The sequence below is a fragment of the Branchiostoma belcheri genome, unplaced genomic scaffold, assembly GCF_001625305.1.
Source record: "Branchiostoma belcheri isolate BF01 breed outbred unplaced genomic scaffold, Haploidv18h27 scaffold111, whole genome shotgun sequence".
Taxonomy (NCBI): domain Eukaryota; kingdom Metazoa; phylum Chordata; class Leptocardii; order Amphioxiformes; family Branchiostomatidae; genus Branchiostoma; species Branchiostoma belcheri.
The window spans coordinates 191099-215375 of record NW_017802503.1 but is presented as its reverse complement, the minus strand read 5'-3'; the positions used below and the strand labels follow the sequence as shown (position 1 = coordinate 215375).

Genomic DNA, 24277 nt, shown 5'->3' with positions numbered 1-24277 from the left:
AGCGAAATAGATACGCCAACATGGACATTCACGTCACATACTGCTAAATTAGTGTTTTTGGACAGATATGTTACTTAGAACTCTTGTTTTTACCACAATATCTTCGAATACATTCAGCGCATTAATAAATTTATTTTCAAGAACCTATAAATACACGAATGTACTATGTTGATTTTGTTCACACACCACATTTCCATAATCTACGTTGTGTACATTATTTTATATACTTATTTTACATAATGTTACTACAACATATTATGTTTTAATGCTTAAATGTTAAAACACAGAAATGATTGCTAATACTTATTACACTAACTCTACAGTCACTTGAAATTGATAAAGTAGTGGAAAAGCAAACCTCTGTGAACAAACCGTGCTCAACGACAACAGCAACAACAACAAACTTGTTGCATTCTTTATATTCATATTCGGCCACAAGAAGTAATTTTTATGCATGACAACAGCGCGCGCATTAATTTTTGCCTGATTTTGAAAAGAAAAATAAGTTTTGTTTCCTTCTGACAGTGGTCACCATGCCGAAAATGGGCAAAGATGTCTTTTGCCATGCCGGAAGGTGGATGGCAGATAACTATGGACAGAGGATACAAAACAAGGCAATGATTTAATGTTTTGTTTCTTAATTCAGTGATATGTGATGCTGCCTGTGTATTTGTGATGTTCCCACTGAATCTAAACCATTTGTACAATAATTGAGTCAAAATTTTAAAATGTAGGAACCTTATTTTTTTCGGCCCGGCTTTTTTTTTCGCCCGCTCGCATTAGATTTGGAGTCTGCGGAGGATGTCATCCATATAATATACTTGCTGTGGCCTTACCTAGTCAAATTTTTACGACTGCACCCTATCCTTCTCATATTTATGCAATTACAGTTACATGTCAAGAACGTATACAAAAAATGATAATGGATTAGTTAAAAACATTTAAGGTACTTCATAAGAACCTACCAGTTAATTAAAGCAAAAGGCCTTGGCTTCATCCTCGACAAGAACTTAACCCTCCAAGAACAAGTCACTTCTATGGTCACAAAAGCCTCTCGTAGACTTCATTATCTGAGGCTACTCTCTAAACAAGGAACCGGTGTTGCAGACTTGGTCTTGGTATACCTGGCACTTGTGCGTCCTGTACCTGAGTATGGACATGTCCTACTTGTTGGATGTAGCAAGGAACAGGAGCGTGCGATGGAGCGGGTCCAACGGCGAGCCCTCCGCATCATCAGCCGAGCTGGCAGGCGTGACGTTCCCGAACTACCCACCCTGCAGTCGAGGCGCGAGGATGCCGCTGTGAAACTGTTTAGACAGATGCTCCAGGAGGACCACCCCCTACAAGACCTCGTTCCTGTCTCTAGAGCTAACGCCACTGGACGCTCTAGGAACAAGAACACTATATCCATCCCCCCAGCCAGAACAAAAAGACTCGTTCCTACATCAGTCTATCAGACTATACAACCAGACTGTGTAAACGTGTCATATCTTGGATGCCCTGTTGATTTAATGTATATATTTTAATAGTATGTATATATGTGTAATGTATGTTATGTACCTTATCTTGCTGTTATTGCTGTAAATACCAATGCCATTCAGGCAACACATATTTTTGTATGTCTGCAACGTTGGTATGAGATAAAGAATTGAATTGAAAAAAAACAAATTCTGTTGATGTAAACCACTTTAATTCAATTTTGGAACATGTTGCAACACTAATCTGTTACTGTGTATTGGCAGATGAAGCTAGTTTTCTCTCGACACTCCATATCAATCCACGTGTCTGTTGGGAACGTTTTTGTTACAAATGTCCTGACCAGTAAGTTCCCCTCTTAAAGGCTGTCGTGGACAAAAGTCTCATTTTGCCACGTTTGTTACTTAAGAATGAAAGATGATGTTATAAAGTTAACGTTCCTGCCTTCTTTCCCCTGTAAGATCAGAGCTCTGTAGGTCGTTCTTCTGGACAAATTACACGTTGATGTGTTTGGGCTCAACCTTCTGGCAATAGCGGGAAACAGAATCCTTTTTGCCGAATTTAGTTATATGTCTGAATGGTGGCAAATTGAGATTTTAACAATTAGTCGTGAAGGTAGAATAGAAAGTTACTTCATGCCTTACAGTTGTTTTGTAAGTCACAGCTACCTCACATACAATCTCTATTCATTTATAATCCCCTAAAATCTTTCTGAGTACTTGCTTTTAGTGGAAATCTTAAGTAATGAATTTGGTCGTTGAAAATTACGTTCAAGTAAATCCTGACACTGTCTCACGGGGTTAGTCTTACCTGATAGAGTGCCAAGGATCTGAATGTCTTTTTACCTGACTTGGCGAGCTATAGTAATTCACCGTTTACTCGCTATAATTCAATGATAAGCGTTTGTTGGTAGTTGTGAAGTATAATTTTATGACTGGACGCTCTAATTACACGTAACAAATTACTTCTTATTCAGAATTCATTGAGAAATCTTTCGTATCCCATGGCCGACGTAAATGGCCGCCTTGTAAACGGCCGTCGCCTGTCAGAACGGTCGTCACCTTTCGATTCCATATCGCTGACTTGTCGATGCCATATCCGAGCGTACCCAAACTTATTTTCAGGTCCATAAACGTATAAAACATAATTAGAGTTAAAAAGCAACATTCCAATTGCAAATAGAAGTGAAGATCATGAAAAAAATTTATTATTAAAGAAAAAAAATCGAATCCTAACCAAAATCCTAGCTCTAAAACCCTTACTCTCTACCCCACCAAAATTACTATGAACCGTGTTGATATACTTAAGAACGTCCGATCGTGTCGATATTTCGTAGCTAAGTTTTGCCAAATGGTTAAAGACCAAAATCTAGCGTGGTGTGTATGAGAATGTGCGTCAGTTTACCGGTAACCGTTGCCGGTGTTCCTGAGGTTACCGTTGAACGAGATCAGTGACCCCTTCCCCCCAAGCAGCCCCACTTTGACACATGACCAACTTCTACACATAGTCAGAAATAAACACCGGCAGGGTCATTACCTTGTGCCATGTCCTGTTGTGACTCTTGTTCTCCTGTGCTTTGGTCCACCTCATGTGCTTGTTGTACTTGTACTCTGATCTTCAAGCTAAGCTAACACCTCTTGCTGTGCCTGAGTGAGACCATGATTATATGTAGAAACCTGCGATGGGAGTAGTATCTTTAAAGTGCAAATACTGAGTGGCAAATTTGAAGAGAAAAAAATCAAACCTAACTTTAGTCGTGGCATTAACAAATTCAGTGGCTTTAGATCAATACTATAAGTTGTTTTTCTATTAAGTAGTCTTTTTTTTAATTTCCTTCCTCCTATCTAGAACATGTCCTCTGTCAGTGGTGAAGTTGGTGAGGAGTCATGAAGCTGGTCGGGTGTTGTATCATGAAGCAGATGCTAGAAGATGACCCTGGTTATTTGCCAAGAGTAAAAACTTCACTAGTATAATGTACTTTTTTGACTCTGTACATGTAATTACATGTAGCTCAGAGGCATAGTTTCGGAAAGAAAGATTATGATAATCATATAGTATATATAAAGCTTATTCAATGTATAGTTTCATTATTTGATTATATGGAGGACATCTGTGCGCGCATCTGTTTTCGTTCATTTCCAAAATAAGTTTACGACAATCATACAAAACATCTGCAAACTGAGCAAACATAAATTGGTTATGTCACAAAATTTACCAACTTTGTCGATAGAGGAAGGGAGACAGGTATTGCAGCAGAGGATGGCATCCATATAATCAAATCAAATTGGCCTAGTGTACAGGTTCCTAGTATGTGTAAGTCGTGTTTAGTATATTTTTTCAATATGTTTGTATGGTTTCAAAGTATATATAGATCATGTCGGTATAGTCTCCAAGTCTGTGCAATTAGAGCTTCAGAGTAGTTACAATCTCGTCGTTAGTATATATGTAGTATTTAGATACCTTCAATATATAAGATTGAGATAAGTGTAAAGTAAAGCTGTTGAGATTCATGCATGATGAGTGCTTGCCCTTGTATCTTTATAAAAAAAATGGGAGACAATTGTCCAGTGCCAATTTTTAAAATAAAGCTGTCGAGAGTCAAAGTGCTTGTCCTTGTATCCTTGCTCTCAATTAGATAATTGCAGTATGATTTATTTGGAATCTTTCATTTTTGTTTGGGGAGAAACATGGAGTGAAATATTCTACATTTGCTCCGAAGAAAATGTTGGCCTTTCTAGTATTTTATTGTATTGTGTGGTATTGTATTGTACCGTATTGTATTGAATGCTTGTTTTAATGACAACCTATCTGATGACATAAAATGAAAACTGCGTGCAGGCTGCATTTGATGACTTTCTGGACAAGAGCGAGGACAAACTTGTTGTAGTGAACTTCTATGCGACTTCGTGTGGTCCATGCAGAATAATGACACCAACGTTTGAGGTAAGGAACATCTCGCCATCTGTCACATTGAGATATTTGCATCAATTTTATCTTAACCAACGTTAACACAAATATAGCAAATGTACAAAATTTTTATTTTAAAGGAGTTTCAACAGTGCTCTGAAATATGTCTATATAAGCAGATATGAGCAACTAGCCTGGTTACCAAACCTCTCCTCAAAAAGGATGTAGGACTCGGGAGCTATGATAGGTTTGGTAACCAGGCTAATGAGCAACTACTTCATGGTGGCGGCTAACGGCACTAAAGGGACTCTTTGAAATAAACTCTTCTTACAAATATACAAATATGCACAAATATTCAGATTTAATTCCCTTAAGTTATCACCCAGCTTCTTTTTATTTATACTTACTTATTATTATTATAATTAGGGTTGTTGCCAATAGTGGCCTTCAGATTTGCAAAAATAAATACATGAATCAATGCATTACCACAAAGGTAGCAGGAACAGTTTGACCAGTTTTTCATATTTATACAGGAGATGGCTGCCTCGTTTCCCGGGATGTTCTGTGGTAAAGTGGACGTCGATGAATCTGATGTAAGTAGCTAGAGTTTCACGAGCTCAAACCTTCGCCAAATGATGTTAGCCTTTACCGAATTATGTTTCTCGTTGACTACACAAATAAAATCCTTCTCATGAATTATATCAGTTGATCAGATTCTCACCCAATGACAGTCTTATCTTAACAAAGAAGGCATCCTTTCACCTCGAAAGATGATGGTAGCATTCTAGATCTGGTGCTGTGACCGTATGGCAGTCTGGCCAGAGTTAGGACACAAGAAAATTGAGATACTTTGTGGTTGCTTTTTCTCTTTCCGCTTCTGGCACTTTTTCTCCAGCTGCTTGCAGCGTTTTGCCTTTCTGTGTGTGTGTATGTGCGTGCGCGTGTGGCGTAGCTCTTCTTATTTATAACATTACGTTATTTACAGACGCATCCATATATACCCATACAATTTCATACAGGCTGTTACAACGGACCATCGAGTCTCGACGATGCCAACCTTCATTTTCTACAAAATGGCGACAAGGTACTGTGTGCATTTGTAATTGTTTCATCATTCGAAAAATGAGCGGGGATTTGTCATTTCTACCGGCTGAAATTAAACCCAAATGCTCACAATAACCTTATCTATTAGTAACACGTATGAATATTTCGACCTTTCACCGCAAAAGAGCGTAATTTACCGAAGAAGATGCAGCACCGCTCGATGCCCCACTGGAGTCCATTGTGGAAGCCAGATGAGTATCAGTAGGCGCCTCGTTTCGTGCAAGATCAGGTCCTTTCGCGCAGCGCCGTACTCTCGCGGGACCGCTTTTCAAAATGGCCGCGGAGATTTGAATTACGTCTATTTGGTGGCTCGTAGTACATGTATTGGCTTCTCGCATCTTTCATAACGTGTATTAGATCTCTGTTTTGGTCTATGTTGGTCATCAACTAAGTTACCTACAGGTCAAAAGTCATAAAATATTTTCCTCCCTTCATGACATGCCATTCTTCAAAATCTTAACGCCCCTGAAGAATCTGCTGGAGGCCCAAACCTATGAGCACAAGAGGTACTTAGTCTAGTAAAAACTTCTGATCAAAGCATGGTCAGATAACTAAAGTGGAAATCATAAGTATTTTTTGCTGTTTAGCCACAAACAACACATACATACATTTCTTATAAAAACATAGAAATCCACAATAATAAAAGGTTCAGCAGCACTTGTTTTATTAAGGCAGTGAGGAGTAGTTTCTTTTAGGACACACCATTACATCGTCGTCATTGCATGGATGGCCAGTTTTAAGACATAAGTAAATCATATCGTTTAAACCAGCCAAAAATTGCTTCAAGGGTCTGCCAAATTATGCATACATCTTGTTTGCTTCAATATGTCTTATTTTTCCGCATAAAATTGTATAGACATAATCTCTAACATGTATACATGTATCTGTTGTACTAGCAAATAAGAGTTACAGACACTTATGATAAAGGTTATCTTGGTCGAACTACGACCACCCTGGTCGTGATGCCCCAGTGAGGGTTTTTGACCAGTATTACATAGAAGAAGTAGAAGTATGATTTTCTCTAAAATTTTTGCACTAATCATGCTGACGTGTTTTGCAAGATTTAACCTGAACCAAACCCGAGATACCTCTAAAAATTAGGAAGCAGAAGCATAGATATAAGAAACAAAACCACTGCCAAGACGATTGGAGCCTGGAGGTCAACTGACCCCATTGGGTCATTTTAGTCGTAAAAGTAGGGTAGTATTCGGATTTAACTGCAAAACACAATTCAAAAGAAAACTTTAAGGCCACGTACACACAAAACGTTGAAGCCTCAATTTCATGAAAACAACTTTTTCAACGGTTGATTGTCAGGGCGAAGTACATGTAGACAACTGTCGCCAGCGATGCTATGATCCCGGGAACGAGAAGGGCCTTAGCCTTGAACAGCATATCCAGTAAAGCTGTAAATGGGAAATAAAAAAAAGGAACAGGTGTACCTGCTACATCCGTTGCGCAACAAAGTTCTTCTATTTAATCTCCAAGCAGATTCGACGCGGGCCTATCAATATTCGGCCAAGCCATGACTTTAAGCCCCAACTGGATACTGGATACAGCCTGGCCAAATTGATAGTGTCTTTTCCCCGCCGGATCTGCTTCGAGATTAGTTCCAAAGAACTTCAAACAGGGTGTTTAATAAAAAGTTGTTCCATGCTATAATTATAGTACTACGTCGTGTCGCTAGGCGGCGCTGTGGTCAGAACAATTCAGTCTCAAACATTGCTGCTAGTACGTTTACTAATCTCCCGGCAGATTCACTCGGGGCAGGGAAGGATCAAATAGGACAGTTGCTATTAGGCTGGTCCATTTGATACTGCCTTGCGCCAAAAGAATCTGCTGGTAGATTATTCTACGTTTGACTGGTAAATATCTGGTGACAACAAGTCATAATCTTACCAACGGAGTTGCTCTTGTCCGCCGGTTTCCAGACCGCCCGCGTAGGTTTCCCGCGCTGTTTTCGCAGGAAGCCTGACCAATCAGGAGGCCGCTGTGGCAGGAGGATCTGCATGTGGTTCCAGAACCTATGGATACAAGAGGAAAAAAACGTGTGTCAGAAAACTCCGTGAATAATTTTCATTAGGTTGGTGAATGATACAGAAGCTGGCGTGTTACGTTGAAGATTTCCCTATGATGTTCAATAACTGCTAGTTTTGGTTTCTGTCCTGTAGAAATGGGGTCTTACTTGAAGTGGAAATTGTCTGGGTCACGTGATATCCTGTTCTGAAAGCCGATGTACAAGTCGTCCCAAAACAGCCCCTTCAGAACTGTCTGGCGGTGGACTCCGATCCGATTCTTAATCTGAATTTAGAAAAAAAAACCATATAAAAGAAAAACAAAACAAAACAAAAAAAAAAGACTCGTCGCGCGCGAAATTTTCTAACGAATTGCTCTGTCTTTATCAGCTATCTGACTCAAGTGCTGTAGATATGTAATTTTTCCACACGTGTGAAGTCAGCACTAGGTCAAAGTTCGTCAAAAGTCGGTGCCGCCCCCCGTCCAGGTGTAGGAACTCAGATGAACCTCACGTTCCTATATATAAAACAGCTTAAAAATCAGTGAAAATCATGATAAATTTGTCAACAAAAGATATAAAAGTGCAATGCAACACTGTTTGTACTGGAGAATATCATTAGTATACATGTCTTATGTACCTAACTTTGCTGTACGGCCTTACATCATATTTACAGGTTGAGTGTAATCAAGCGCCAAGTTCTATTTCTTCTGCATTCAAATAGTAAGCTTCAAAGCCACTTTGATTTATTGTACAACTTAGGCTTACCAGGCACTTACCAGAACGTTCAACTTATTTTTGACAAACAAATAATCCAATTTATTTTTAACTGAGGCTGATATCTTAATGAATTCTGGGAATGTAACGCTATGATACCTCCAAGTACGCATGCTCCCGGTTTGGTCGCTGTTCAGGGAAGCTCAGATCTTGAAAATCCACCAGAAAGTCGTACCCTCCCTCGATAGGATGGAAGTCTTCATCTGTTTCTATCATCTAGGACAAAACGAAAGCAATTATCATCAATACCTCTTCTCTGCTTCATGCCTCATATTTTGTGCAGCAGTCCGAGCTCGAGCTTCGTGAGAGGAGTATAAAATGTTTGACTTTAGCGTAGTGCATATCGGAATGCGCGGCAATCTTTCTTTCTCGTGTAATATTATAATACCCACCAGACTAACAGCACGGGTTCAAAAATAGAAAAAGCAAAATCGTGAGACTAACTGACATTTGCCACGTCTAACGGCGAACCAATCCTATTTTTGCCTAACACTACTATTTAAACCCCCTCAGGAAGGCCGGAGGGGGGGGGGGTTAAGCATTGGCCCTGTTTACGTGTGGAATATTGAAAATTACATTCAGCTTACTTGGAATGACAGACTCCCACTACTCGTTCTTGACTTAATCCATTCGGAGGGAATCAAACTAACGACCTGTGCACTGTGTCCTTTACATTCAGAACCTTCCCCCCGATCACCAACCAACCAAAGTTGGATGAAATTCTGGAGAAGTCTACCTTTCTATAAGAATACAATCGGTTAGATTTTGAACCCGCCCAAACATTGCTTAACACTTCCCGAACACCAGCCAACTAACAGCCAACCATGCCCAAACCTCCCTCCCATGTCCGAATGTTTTAAACATTTTGAAACATTTTGAGCGCCAAAGCAGTGGCCGACTTCGCCAAACACCAGCCAAACACCTTCTACTAAACATAGTGTGGGGTGGGGCGTTCAGCAGTGTTCGGAAGGCATATTCAGCTATGTGTGACAGAGGCTTTAACAAATGACATACTGACCCGCAGGACCAGGTTGTAGTCTCTGAACCCCGCCCACTCGTAGTAGAACCGGATCCAGTCTGGGTAGGCGAAAATCTCGCTTCCTATGCTCTCATTGATCTTGTCAATGTAGAAGTCGAAATCCCAGCTGTCTTTGAAGATCTTAGTTCCCAGAGGAGGATCCACTATTGCAAGTCTGCAGGGAATAGTTACGGCATTCGGGCCTTCACACAGTTTTATAGTTTACTGTTACATGTACTAACATGTCTCAATCGTAATGCCCGTCGTTTGCCTTATATTGTCAACAGCGGTGAAATACTATGAGTGCGTAAAAGTAGTGATCCTGTAAGATTTAAGCAAAGTAAAAATAATATATCATCAAACACTCTTGCCACGCAAATTCTTATCCACTTATGTGATGGACAATACGGTGAAAAACAACCAGCAATCCAGGTGGATCCAGTTAGATGCACTGCATTCTTTAGGTGTCACAAAATTACATTCAATCACAAAATATTACAGATTTGTATCCATGTTCTGAACCAGCCTTCGCAACAGGAAACATACTGTTATTCTCTGTTTCTTCTTCTAACAAACTAGGTCAATGACCTGGACCAGACGGCCATCACCGTGGTCATTGTTGCATGCTGTAGCAGTCTTCCAGTGGGGTAGGATTACATTATGTAGTAAGTGGCAGGACAGACTGTGAGGGGCTGGTCACCATACATGAATACAAAAGAATGTGCTTTAGTATACTATAGTGAGAATAAACAGATAGAGCAGTTGTTGGTATAGACCGTCCCCCATGTGAAAGCAAACATTATGTATTTGCATCATGGCTAATGTTACCTTTCTAGTTTATATCTTTTAAGATATAAACTAGAAAGGTAAAAATCCTGTGTTACCTGCGATCCACTGTGTCATCCAGAATAAGTGCCAGGTCCAGAATGGCGCCAGGTTGTGGTGTCCAGGTGATGATGTGGTCGGAATACCTGTTGATGAGAGAGTTGAGCTGCTCCCCGCTGTTCTTCGTGTTGGTGTCACGGATGTACCTGGAAAGGAGGGAAAAGATAATCACAATTCTACAAAAATGCTGGAAATGAAATAAGTAACAAGCATAGAAGACTCTATAGTCTGACGAGTACATTTGTAATGCCACTCATCTTTAAGATAAGGAAACATTTCCACAGGATGGAGAACGTCTGGCAACCCAAATTATCGGTTGTTTAGATCTTGGGAGATAAAGACCTTGGAGACTATTACAAATCAACGGGCATTATGTACCATTTTTGCACCCAAAATTGAAGTATTTTAATTGACAAAAAAAATTCGTATGCTTATAATTTACTTGAAGGTTTCATCATATTTGTGCAATTATCTCACATTATTGACATTTCCAGTTAGCGTTAAAAACTGCCCACATCAGGCGCACTCAGTTTGTGGTACCACCACAATCTACCAGCATGTAAACAAACGTGGCTGACAGCTGTGTTGCCAGATTTTTGGAGTACATGTACAATGGAGTAGGGTTGATTGAAATCAAATTTGTAAAGAAATAACTAGAAAATTGACTCTAAGAGATCGTTTGTAGACTTTGGATATTGCTAAAAGCTCACCGGAAGTCCTTGACTATAGGGGAATGATGGACTACATGGTTATCTTTGGAGATTTCGACAGCAGTTCACTCACCTGTCGCCAGGGTACGCCTCCACGAAGTAGCCAGCGAAAGGACAGTAGACTTTGGGGTTGACGTCACGCACTACTTGTGTCTTATAGTACAGCAGCTTTTTCCGCTCCGTGGCGATGAACTTTGCCTTCCATTCATCTGCACAGAAACATCAACACAAACTCACTGTGTACACGAGATGAGGAACAAGCAAGCAGCCTCTACGTATCGAGACCTGACACTGATCCACAAAAGCCAACTGCATTAATGACCTGTTTCACAATTCCATTAAAATTGGATGTTTTCTGAAATATTACATGACCTACAGGGTGTAAAAAAAGTGCATCATCTACTGCATACTTGCAGATGACACGACAAACTACATACGACTGCAATAAAGCGACCGAGGGTTACAGCTGCGAACGAACGCACCGACAAAACTAATCACTCCTATCGGAGGTCACTGACCTACTTCACGTCAAAAAATCATCATGAAAGTTCATCTGTATAGGTAGTAATCATAGTAAAATGTTGAACTTTTTCCAACATAACGAGTACAGAAAAATTTTCGACGACCACTGTCAATTGCTGACATCACGTAAAGTCTCGTGTGAATGAGGTCAAGTCTCCCTAACCGTAACTATCCAAAATTTTATCTCTCTGTACTCGTTGTGATGGAATAAAGTTCAACATTTCACTATGTCAAAAAATTGCTTTGTTAGCATTTTCCTCAGAAATACACTTTGTCGCATATGGCATATCTTTATTAATCTCTGGTCTCCAATGTGTATAAATTGTCAGTAAATCGTTCCACCAGCACGTCAGCAGAATATATAAATATATATAATATATATTGCGCCTGAGTGAAAACTGTCATGTATTGTGCATACGTACCACTTAGTTAAAACGTTTATATAAGATCGTATTTGCGTATTTTAAAGCTGACATCCTGTCTATAGTTTTCAAACGTTGTCGGAAAACATATCGGGCGAAATTCTGATGCAGCGTTGACAATCAAACATCCAACGAAAATCGTGAAAAAATGTCTGGTTTCGCACAGGCGCAGTACGTACTGCAGAGTACTGTTCTTACCCGTGTAACGTCCTCCACTGAAGGTCATAGGGAACCCGGATGCACCCCCCGCGAAGTCACTCATCATGATGTCCACATTCTTTGGCAGCCGTCCGCCATTGGGCTGTGTGCAGTCCACGGTGTTCAGGATTAGGTGGCCTGAAACACAGAATATTCTTAATATTAATTGCGATTGTGTTACTACTGTACCTGTTGATGTTACTTTGTTTATTATGAATATTAATTTTTTATGCCTGTGCAACCTTTGTGGATTCCGGTCATTTTCATCTACAATCTGACATCTCAGTTAATTAATTGTTACCTCTCTACGCCTACACGGTACAGATTCCTTCATAGTCACCAACGAAATTCGAAACGTAGTAGATGTTACTTGAAAAGTCCGATAATTTTCAAAATCATATCCAGTTGCTTGCCTTGCTTGAGTAACTGTTTTCTTGTGTATCTCCTGGACGTATCATGCATTGTATTGTTGCATATTTTTGGAACGCATTCCTTGATTATGTAAATCTCCCTTGTCTTGATCTACATATCATTTATTTTGTGGTTTTGTTCTGGTGTCTTATGAATATAAGCCCAGGAGGGATGGGCTCATAAATCAACAAGAGACATTAAAAAAAGTTTCATTCATTCATAATTTCTCTTGTTCTTTTACCTTTCTTTTAACTTCCCTCTCCCTTTTCACTTCCTACCAAAGTGTGGCAGTAAAGAGCGTGATATTTAAACTATGAGAAAATGTGGCTTAACGGTTTGCTGGTATGATGTACGAACAAGTGGGAGCATGGCCGAAGCAAGCAGAGTTCTGAATCTTTTTTGATAGAAGGATATGACCAAACAGAAAATATTTAAGACCACACGGCAGTAGACCATTGAGAGTAATGCTACACCAAACGATATATACGAGTCTACATGGCTATGATGGACGTGTACTATCTCCCTGTCAGATAATTATCCTACCCTTGTAGTCCACCAGGATGCAGGTGTCCATGTCAGGATGTACTCCGTCCATCAGGATCATAAAACGGAGGTCAGCATTAATCTGTGGCAAAATATTACTTATTTGTTTATTTCGATTTTTCACAAAGTGAAAGGGAGGGCAAAACAGGTGCATACGCACCTTTACAAGTTGCCCTCCCCCATACATAAACACATCATATACAACATCAAAATTTACATGGTCAGTAACAACCAGTATTAAAATACATTAATATAGGGTTAATGACCCGCCCTGAGGTGAATACGGTGTCATAATTCATGGTCGGTTCCTATAACCACCGAATGAACGACCGAGGCCGCGGAGCGGACGAGGTCGTTTATGAGGTGGTTATACAATGTAGGAACCGACCATGAATTATGACACCGTATACACCGAAGGAAAGCGGGTCATTAACATTATTATCATATAGACATTGTCACATATGCATGTACATAAAGGGTCATCAAGCTGACACATAAGGGAAACAAATTCTGTGTAACATATACATGTAGATCTGTTAATCTTGCATTGAAGTGAATTCTCATCGCAACAAACCAATTATTTAAAGCTGAAAGTTACAGATATGAACTAAATTTACCGCTGAAGTTTACCGCTGAATTTCGAATTCCTCAACTGTTTCTCCACCACTATTGTCAAAATCCATCTCTGCGGTTGCCCCAAACACTGCTTTTACTTCATCTGACGACAACTCAGCAGTTCTATCAAAACTAAATTAATTTACTACTCTACATAAACGAGTCTACCAGAAAGGTCTTTAGAATTAGAAGTAGGTTAGAAGAAAACACCACCCTGTCATGTAATGGTAGCGTCGGTTACGGACCCGCAGGTCCGTATATCGGATATTAATGACCTGGGTTATGGGGGAAATGGAGCCTTCTGATTGGTCGACGTCATCTGGCTATATGATCATATAGAAGGTTAAGCATAATTCAAATATATCTAATAAGTAGTTATGATATATTGTGTTGAAAGAAGACTTAGTGAGGTCTAGAAGCAATACAAGAACTACACCCACAAGAAGTGGTCCAAGTACATGGCAGGTTAAGACTGTAATGTGTGTTAAATCTGTTGTAGGTGACCTTGAGTAGTTTATGCTTAAATGATGTAATATCCGACTGATGAGCTGCTCGCTCACCAGTACCACGGAGGTCAGAACCTAACTTATTCCAAATAGTGACTAGCCTGGGGATGTAGGTGTGACTGAATGCTGATGTTTATTAACAAAAACAGTTAATCAATCAATAAATCAATCAATCAGTATACCAATCAATCAATCAATCAATAAACCATAAAAAATAGCCGATCAGTCAGGAATGTCGTGACATGTGCAGTCATCCTTCTTTCCTGTACGAAAATTTGTACAATCCTGTTTTCCGTGCTTCTTCTCTTCATTGGTAGTTTTCTTCAGCTGATTTTAAGTAAAATTATATCTCTGCTATTCGATTTTGAAAAGTTAGAATTCTAACATACCGACATCGCATGACAACTACTTTTTTTGGTATGCTGTCTGAAAAATAATATGTGTAGCACGTTTGCCTCATTTATGTAATGGAGGCTTTGAAAATAATTCTGTTCATATCGGTTGTGCAAGTCATTACTAACATTTCTGTACCTTGATCCTTGTAGAATTATTTCCATGTCATTATTTGTTACAGAATATCAGAATAAATAACAGATATTCAGCCATGTTTGGATTGTGCGCTTAAGAATGTTATAGGTCATCAGCTGACCAGAGGGGTCAGAGGTCACCCTATATCTTAGTTCTCACGATACGTTCTGCCTTGAAAATTCTTACGGACTAAATTCAAAATTTAAATGTTGGAGTACCCTTCCAAATGTATTTTTCATGGTATACAAGTCAGTTATAGATGACAATTTTTCATGACATAACTCTCATTAATCAGGTTAGCAGACAAAATTACTGTCCTTCCTGCAGGTAAAAACCTCACCTCTTGCCACACACCAAAACTGCAGACGTGGATGTTGTTCATTTTGACCCCGCTCTGCTGCAGCTTACAGAAGACCGGCATAGCCGTGTCTCCAACATAGATCGGGATGTTTGGGTTCCTTTCCGACAGCAGTGCTAGAGTCGGGTAGCTGACAACAGCACAACATGTAAAACAATTGACTATATTTTTTTAGATAACTTTTATTAGAAAAAGCAGACTTACATCGTAGAATCCGAAGTAGTATGCTAATTTACATCGGAATCATATAAATTACATAATTAAGACCAAAGGGATCTGTAGTTTTACATTGAAATCAATAACAACATTAAGCAACAGCTATCAATAATATAACATGAATCATATTGTTATGTCATGGGCATTTGAAATACGATAGCATCAGGTATAATCAAGAATAATGTTAGGTCACCTAAACACAGCTCAAAAGGACCGTTTTTGACAATTAGAAATACCTATGGGGGAGAGATAATTAGGTCAAAATGTAAGTTGCTTTCATATATTCAATTTTATAATCGCAAAATGTTGTTTCTACATCTCATTGTCGGGCTCAAGCTCAGACCTTCAGAAATTTTGTTTTAAATATGAGGGAAAACTAAACCAGGTAATTTCGAATTACATATGAACTGTTTAGCTTTCTTCCTCTGCATTGTATTGTCTTCTCATTCGGGAAAAAAAAAGTATGGATGTTAGAACACATGTGAAGCTGTACAAGTATATGTCAGGGTAGAGGCTCCTAACTGAATATCAATTCTACCGGCAGAGATTCCGGAGTCTCTATCAACAGAAACTCCGATCGGAGTCACTATCCGTGCAGGTTCGACATTTTGTGATATGTTGGCCCATATAGAACTGTCTGATCTAATAAGGAATTTTACGAAAACACCAAAATCGAAAGGGCACAGTCCCGCCGCCATCTTGATGACGCGTTCTTGTTGTTCTATGGAGGCTCACAGGAAATACTAGTATGCCCCAATATAGGCTGAAATCTACCCCCGAAATTAACGTAAATGATCTTAGATTTCGCAGATATCGAGTTTAATACCACAGATTATAAATTAGGACTTCAAAATTGAAAAAAAAAAAATCCTTACTAGAAAGGTCACAAGGTTCAAAGTTCAACTGCTAATTAAAAGTTGCCAGAACTAAACACTAGCGACTTTTTGAACACTGTAATTTGCTGTCACGTTTTTACTTCTTCTGATTTACAAAGTCAACCTGTGTTCTTTTCAATTATCAATTGTTGATATTCCGACCATGCGTTAGTTTGAAAGATATTTGCAGTGTTTGTTTGTGTATAGTGCCTGGGTACAGGCACGAGGTAGCTATAGGCACCCCAAGGTGAGCGGGCAACGCTAGTATTCTAAGCAGACCGATTAGTGAAGTTAGAAAGTACGTTGGTATAGAAATCTAAACATCAAAGAAGCTGGCACAAAACCTGAGATGGTCCGAGTGGACGTGACTGATGTAAATGAGGTCAGCACGTGACAGCCTCTCCAGCCAATCAGCGGGCGGTTCGTGCAGAAGCCACCACCCCCTGGCGAAGGCGGGTCCGGTCAGCCATGGGTCGAAAAACATCGTCTTGTCTCCCAGCTTCAGCTCCATACACGCATGCGCGAAAAACGTCAACTATAGAAACAAGTGCACAACGTTGGGAACTCAGTGTGATCATATTATTTCCACGCACATGTGTAGTGTTATTTGAACTAGAAAGGCAACATTTGTAAGCAAAAAACCGAGCATGCTCTAAATATGACGGCTTACATAACAGCTATTCACATTTTATCGAATCCAGTACAGCAGATTTCAACATATTCGATGCTACAGACAAATTCATATAATGATATATTCAAATGCAATATCTCGCACAATGCAAAAATAGGTAAATACATAGAAGACTGTTTTGTTATAAGAAAAAAACGAAACTAAATGATAAGCCCCACTTGATTGATTGTATATTATACTGGGACTTGATGTTTCAGTAACTAAAATGTTATGTTTCATCTTATACCCTTTTCTACTGTACCTTTGCATGGCCTAGCCTATATGTAACTACCAACGACATCTACCTTACATAGCTACTCTACATAGCTACTGTTAGTCACTGACTAAAAGTAGTGTATGTTACTGAAAACGCCCGACAACTTTATAAATTTATCCAGTTTGTTTGAGTAGCAGTGTTCTAATGTTATCTTATTACATTGATGTCTAAACTTCATCGACATGCCTAACGTCTATAGTATAGACAATGTGGAGACAAACTCTTCTACAGTTTACCTTCGGGTCGTGTAGGATTTTCAGCAAAGAGTACAGAAGAATCGTATTAGGGTATAATATAACTTGCTACAAGGCATCTAACACATTTAATTTGTATCCACGTGAAACCGACCCCATAAGAATGGACCTGGCGGGTTGGCAGTACTATCAGCACCGTATAGATATCTGTGAGATTACGATGGTCTGGCTACGTATACCAGGCCAGCGACAATTTGTGACATTGTCGTGAACAGAAATGAGCAAAATGATGATGTTTTTTCTGACCTGCACTTCCCCGGGTTGTACAGTCTGAGGAGGCCTCGCGTCGTTGTCCCAAGGTTCGGGCGGGCTCAGCTCCACCAAGGATAACCTCCCATCCTCATCTACCTCCGGAACTAAACAAATCAATACATATTCGTAATAACCTCATCAGTTTGGTGAATGATTGCATGGTAAAGTTCTTATATTCACAACCATTTGTTTTGCATGCGCCGACGTTTCGATGACCGATACCAAATTAGCCCTGATGAAGATCTTTACCATCATGGATTCTACCAATTGAAAACAGGTCAGCCTTCATTTGAATAGATTGCTATGTCTACAGGAAAGAACACGGACAGAAGTGTGTGATATGAAGGCTATCAATAGTCGTACCTAACTTCTCCTGAATGAAGCTGTCCGGTGGGTTGACGTATTTCATAGTAGAAGGGTCCAGCTTCCAGCCGTGCTTGGTGCATCGCAGAGTACTGCAAAATGAAGAATACAGCACGGTTAAAACACATGGCACGGTAAGGCCTTTATTACTCCGTGAAGGAGGTCAGGACCTCCGGACGGAGTGTTGTGATCGGCTGATTTTTCATGTTCGCAGTCAAAACACTGGGTTCTCTTTGTGTAATCGGCACGCAATTTTATACGCCGTCTGCGGGCATGCCCGTGTTGATGCACGAATGTGTATTTTTGCCGTTGCTGCTTTCGCGGTCAATGTAATATTGCAGACGCACCCCTACAATTACGAGGCGAATTGGAATGGTCCAGAAAAACGCGTTGTTTGGAATAGCAGTGGGAGGGTGGAACTTCATGCAGATACGGGGTGGTTTTGATAAGTGGTTCCAGATGTTTTTGCCCATACTTAAGAGATGCCAAGTTTTTTGGAAGATGTTCGCAGCCAAAACGCATTCTTCCGTACGTCGCATTTCTTTGTGATTTCGCATGTGGTGTGGTATTATGTCCGGGATGATGCACGTCTTTTTATTTTTACCGTAGCTGTTTTGATATTGAAGTAAATGCATATTTTAGAAACATCCCTACTTTTACAATCCTGTGGAATAGGCCGTAGGTTTAGGCAGTTGTCTGGTAGCAGAGGTTCTGTAAGCAGATATCCTGGTTATCTGGCCGGCGGTAGTAACACTCGCGGTGCTTACCGCAACTGTTGCTGGAATTTGGCCTGTTCCAGGCGCGCCTAATTAGGTAAAGGCACGGTAAGACGGTGGGACTGTCTTTGTTACTAGACACGACCATGATAGTCCGATCTTATATTGTTTTAATTATATTGCTATAATAATATGACGACGACGGTTTTTATAAATTTTGTATATCACAAGTGTAAGTTGCCCTTTTATATCTACTAGTATTGTATAATCCTATAAGTTGTAAATATCAGCACAATTCAGTTTTTACTGCAAGTCTGATATGTTCTTTGCTCTTTTCAATAAACCAATCACTACCACTACTACATCTTTATGTGAATGCAATGATTGTGTGTGTGTAATTAAAATGAACTTCGAACTTGAAGCACAGTACGCCCTGGGAGCAGTAATGGATTTAGCTCTTTGTATGTTTTATGCTTGTGACGCGCCCTCATTGTATTAACCGTTGCCTAATTATAATGTCTGCACAGTAGGTCTGGCGTTGACGCTTGGGATTTTGTTGAAATATATAAAACTTCACGGAGGATTGTTACCTATGGCTTCTTGTTCTTTTTCAATCCCAAGGAAAGGTTTTTTTTAATTTATTCAGAAACGTAGTGATAAGTACAAATGAAAGGACACGGACTAAGTGGCTGCGAACTCAAGTTAGGTACAACTTATATTCTCGCAGCAACCTTTACAATGGGGAAAAATATTTAACAAGAAGCTTGAAAAAGTTTAGATACATAAGAGACCTGGCGTGTGTCAAACGTCCCATACCAGAAGAAAAAGAAAGCAAATTAAGGAGGACACATACAGCTTAAACCGGTTTGTTTCTGTTGTGTAGTTTTGTGTGGCTAACACAATTCTACAGTTAATGTCGTAAGAAACAGAGTAAACTATCGCAAAAAAGTAAAAGCTGTTTAGCATTATCAGAAAGTGTGTGTAAATGTGTCCAAATGCTCCAATGCTTGAAAGCTTGCCAAAAAGGACTGAGCGCTGGTAGGCAGTGCAGTAGAGAATGAGCAGCCGTTTCGTATGGACACCCGCAGCTACAGGCTAGATTTGTAACAAGACCCCGAGTACAAAGACTGCGATTCAAACTGCAGGTGCCTAGATGTAAGGTAAGGTTCAACATTGAAATGTTAGTACTACCCAGTGCAGGGGTATTCAACACTAGAATAGAGCATTGGAATTAATACCAAAACAAGTCTGAATTCCTTCACTACTGTATGTGTGCTCAGTGGCTAGGCCTTTTTGCCCGGTGAGTTGGCATCGAAACACAAATGCGAGCACGCATGGCTTTCCTTATGAGTCTTTCTCAGTCGCTCCTTCTCACACGCACGCACACACATGCACGCACACACAACAACACACTTACACGCACACACAAACACACGCACAAATACACAGGAACATACACTACCAGGTGCATAAATGTGAAAAATATGTGAATTTCGTGCAAAATTTCAAGGAAATGTGAAAAAATGTGATGTAATGTGAATTTTTTTGAGGTTCAACAGCATCACATTTTATCACATAAGTTCACAGAAAATCATATAAAATAACATTTCTGAAGCGCGACACCTTTATGTGAAAAAATGTTATTATTTTGCGTCACATTTTTTCACATTTGCAGTGAACGGTCCAGAAAAATCACATTTTCAAATGTGAAAAGATGTTATCTAAATGTGATGTTGGATCTCCTCCCATTATGTGAAATTATGTGACTGCCTGTATGTTCTTTTTCCGCCGATGCCTATGTGATTTTTATGTGAAACGTAGTCTCAGTGAAAATGTGAAACAATGTTAACCTGAGTCACATTTTTAAAAATGTGTCTTCATGTGAAAGTTATGTGAAATGGGTTTGACTACAAAATGTGAAAAGATGTGAAGACATCTGGCATTCCGCGAAATGTGAAATTTATGTGATGTTCACGAAAACGCAAAATGTGAAAAAATGTGACATCAAATCACATTTTTGACATGTGAAATAAATGTGAAATTAATGTGATTCGTGATTACACAAGACCGGGAATCATGTGAGTTGACAGAATATGTAAAAGGTAAGTGTACTTGTAGGTCTTCTCCATTGAATGGGCTAATCATGATCATTTGTGGGGCAAGCGCGCGAATTTGTATTGTAAACAATACAGGCCTATTACCTTATTGTATGATGTGATCTATCATTCAGTACTAATCAACGAACAAAAGGTGTGAAAACCCCCTCCACTCCCTCTCGCCTGCCACTCTTATGTTGCTAATTATCCATTTTACAAGTGAAAGCGCCGAATATCGCGACACATTGATAGTTTGGCCAAGGCCAGTCAAGGCGTTTGAAACACTAAAGTAAAGAGTGATGCTTGGCGGTGAAAATTCTGCTATGTGACAGTCCAGCGAGGTCTAAATAAGTTTTGGTCTGTCACCGAGTATAGCTGGCAGTTGAATGGCAGTTTAACAACAAGATCTGGCGAATGCGCTGTTAATATGTTAATTTTGGCACTGGTGCAATACAAAGACAATGCTGGAAACACGATAATATATGCAACAAGAAATGCCTGAAAACAATGGTGTTAGTTGTCTATAAAGCAAGCCGTAATTCAGAAAGAAGTTTTGTTACGTGCATGAAATTGTCCTCTGATAAAAAAGTAAAAAGAAATGCTTTTGAAAAAGGCAGCCTTTCGCTTAGTTTGTGTATACAAAGTTGTAATGAATGAGCTTGAAGATATTTTTTCTTCCCCTTCTTTCCATTGAGGCAGCCGCCTTCAGCAGTTTGAAGATTCTGCTGCCTGTAGTGTTGATAAACTCTACAAGAATCACGCGAAGAAAAACCTCACCGATTTCGATGTGATCACGAAGCTGAGGTGTCCGTGTGGCCTAATTCCTTAATGGGAGGAAAGACTATCAAATTGCAAAATGTTTCTGCAAGTTCCGCTATGGTTGGAACCTGGCTAACGTGTTGTATTCAGTAAGAGGAACAAAGTGTGACTAATATCCACCAAGCACACACACAAAGATGTTTTATTGTTTCTTCTTTACCTTGCAGGTACAGTACTACAAGTCGAATAGACCTCTACAAACACGTTTTGCAGCGCGCGTTACATGCCCGGTCATGCATGCTGATAGGAACGTAAAACAATACATAAACTAAGCACTACATTCGTCTTTACCCGATTCGTATGCCACATATCCTTGCATGGGCTTGGCATCAACATTCGAATCTACATGGAGCAATGTCTCGCTACATGTATCATAGAACCGTGCGGAAGGACAGGACAGGACGGACGGAATGAACTCAAATTCCCGTCTCAAAGCCTTTAGCAGCCTCAGGGCTGCGAAAGGCAAAAATAAAGAATCGAGACAGTTTCTGCTGAGGAATAAGTACGTTGTAATACTATCAATTTGAGGATGCTCAAACTTGCAGCATGCAAGGTGCCGCAGTATATTGAAATTATTTAATATATGGTGAGAATGTATCAGGGCCCCTTTTCTGTGTCATATGGTAGAAAAATAGATTGTCGCGTAAAAAGAGTCCACAGTTACCCGGGTATTATGGTATTTCTCGGTTTGAAAAATGGTTTATCTGCCTCGAGTTAAACATAATCTATGACTTCTAAATGTTCAGGAACTCAGTACATACATCACCGTACATATAGACACGGACCGTAGTAAACTTCGGGTAGGTTGTTGACTGAGAAGTTATGGGTTCCAGGCTGATAACGAAAGAATCGTTTAATCTAAAGGAAAACTAAAATAGTCCACAGTTACCCAGTATTATGGTCTTTCTCCGTTTGAAAAATGTTTTATCTGTCTCGAGTTGAACATATTCTATGACTTCTAAATGTTCAGGAAGTCAGTACATACATCGCCGTACATATAGACACGGACCGTAGTAAACTTCGGGTAGGTTGTTGACTGAGAAGTTATGGGTTCCAGGCTGATAACGAAAGAATCGTTTAATCTAAAGGAAAACTAAAATAGACACAATTGCCCAGTATTATGGTGTATATCGGTTTGAAAAAGGTTTTATCTGTCTCGAGTTGAACATATTCTATGACTTCTAAATGTTCAGGAACTCAGTACATACAGCGCCGTACATACGCGCCGTACATATAGACACAGACCGTAGTAAACTTCGGGTAGGTTGTTGACTGAGAAGTTATGGGTTCCAGGCTGATAACGAAAGAATCGTTTAATCTAAAGGAAAACTAAAATAGTCCACAGTTACCCAGTATTATGGTCTTTCTCCGTTTGAAAAATGTTTTATCTGTCTCGAGTTGAACATATTCTATGACTTCTAAATGTTCAGGAAGTCAGTACATACATCGCCGTACATATAGACACGGACCGTAGTGAACTTTGGGTAGGTTGTTGACTGAGAAGTTATGGGTTCCAGGCTGATAACGAAAGAATCGTTTAATCTAAAGGAAACTAAAATAGTCCACAGTTACCCAGTATTATGGTCTTTCTCCGTTTGAAAAATGTTTTATCTGTCTCGAGTTGAACATATTCTATGACTTCTAAATGTTCAGGAACTCAGTACATACAGCGCCGTACGCGCCGTACATATAGACACGGACCTAGAAACTTCGGGTAGGTTGTTGACTGAGAAGTTATGGGTTCCAGGCTGATAACGAAAGAATCGTTTAATCTAAAGGAAAACTAAAATAGTCCACAGTTACCCAGTATTATGGTCTTTCTCGGTTTGAAAAATGGTTTATCTGTCTCGAGTTAAACATAATCTATGACTTCTAAATGTTCAGGAACTCAGTACACACAGCACCGTGCATATAGACACGGACCGTAGTGAACTTCGGGTATGTGAAAATATGTGAAAAATGTACAGTTGGTAGCAGAAAATCATTTTTGTAACATTCAAGGACATACAGGATTCTAAGAGGATAAAAATAGGCTACAGGCGTACTATAGTGTTTGAAAATAAAGTCCAAATACAATACTGCCCTTCACCTGACAGAACGTTTCCTAGCACACGCACTCAAAACGTCTGCAGTGTAACAGCCCTCTTTTCTACAGTGTAATCGAATGGGCTTAGACACAAGCCATGTTAGCTTTCACGCGAGAGACGCATAAAAGCTGGAAATCCCTGTCGGGCGCTCTAATTGGTTTGCGTTCTGGGCGCAGGTTATCGTCAAAACCCCTTGTTTAATTGTTCTTAGTTAAAACTCTTTGGTTACGCTTTTCCGCACGTATTTATACTATCTTCACCATAGTTCCCTGACCAAGAACAAATGTCAGAAGCCATCGCTCATTATGCAAATCGGGTGTAATTGGCACCTCAACGTGAAGTTGGAACTTCACACCTGAGGCGAAGACCCTAAAGCGGAGGCGCGAGAAGCCCCACAAGTTTGTCTCACCCCGATGTGTTTGCATTTAATACCTATTTGAGGAGGAATCTCGGAAACCTAGAAACGGTCGTAAATAAGTTTGTTACCTGTTACAAAAATTTTCACATAAAATCACATAATCATCTAGGACATAGGCAAATGTGAAATTATGTGAAGCATTTTCACATAAAATAACATTCTGACCTCTTATGTGAAAAAATGTGATTTGAACTTCACATAATTTCACATTTGACTCCTTTCAGTTTGCGGGGTAAAAAC

The 24277-nt window shown here is 39.7% G+C and overlaps 1 protein-coding gene across 1 annotated transcript in view; it reads right to left on the bottom strand.

The window, feature by feature from the left end:
* Positions 1-6786: 6786 nt before the first annotated feature.
* Positions 6787-24277, bottom strand: part of LOC109487371 (cytidine monophosphate-N-acetylneuraminic acid hydroxylase-like) — a 22167-nt gene continuing 4676 nt past the window's right edge. The window contains exons 3-15 of the mRNA XM_019791350.1: positions 17902-17993; positions 17533-17642; positions 16430-16620; positions 14977-15124; positions 12988-13069; positions 12034-12171; positions 10965-11100; positions 10181-10327; positions 9297-9471; positions 8378-8494; positions 7673-7788; positions 7387-7511; positions 6787-6893 (exon numbers count right to left, since the gene is read on the bottom strand). Of these exons, the coding sequence (XP_019646909.1) occupies positions 6787-6893; positions 7387-7511; positions 7673-7788; positions 8378-8494; positions 9297-9471; positions 10181-10327; positions 10965-11100; positions 12034-12171; positions 12988-13069; positions 14977-15124; positions 16430-16620; positions 17533-17642; positions 17902-17993 (1684 nt within the window). The remainder of the gene's footprint in view (positions 6894-7386; positions 7512-7672; positions 7789-8377; positions 8495-9296; positions 9472-10180; positions 10328-10964; positions 11101-12033; positions 12172-12987; positions 13070-14976; positions 15125-16429; positions 16621-17532; positions 17643-17901; positions 17994-24277) is intronic.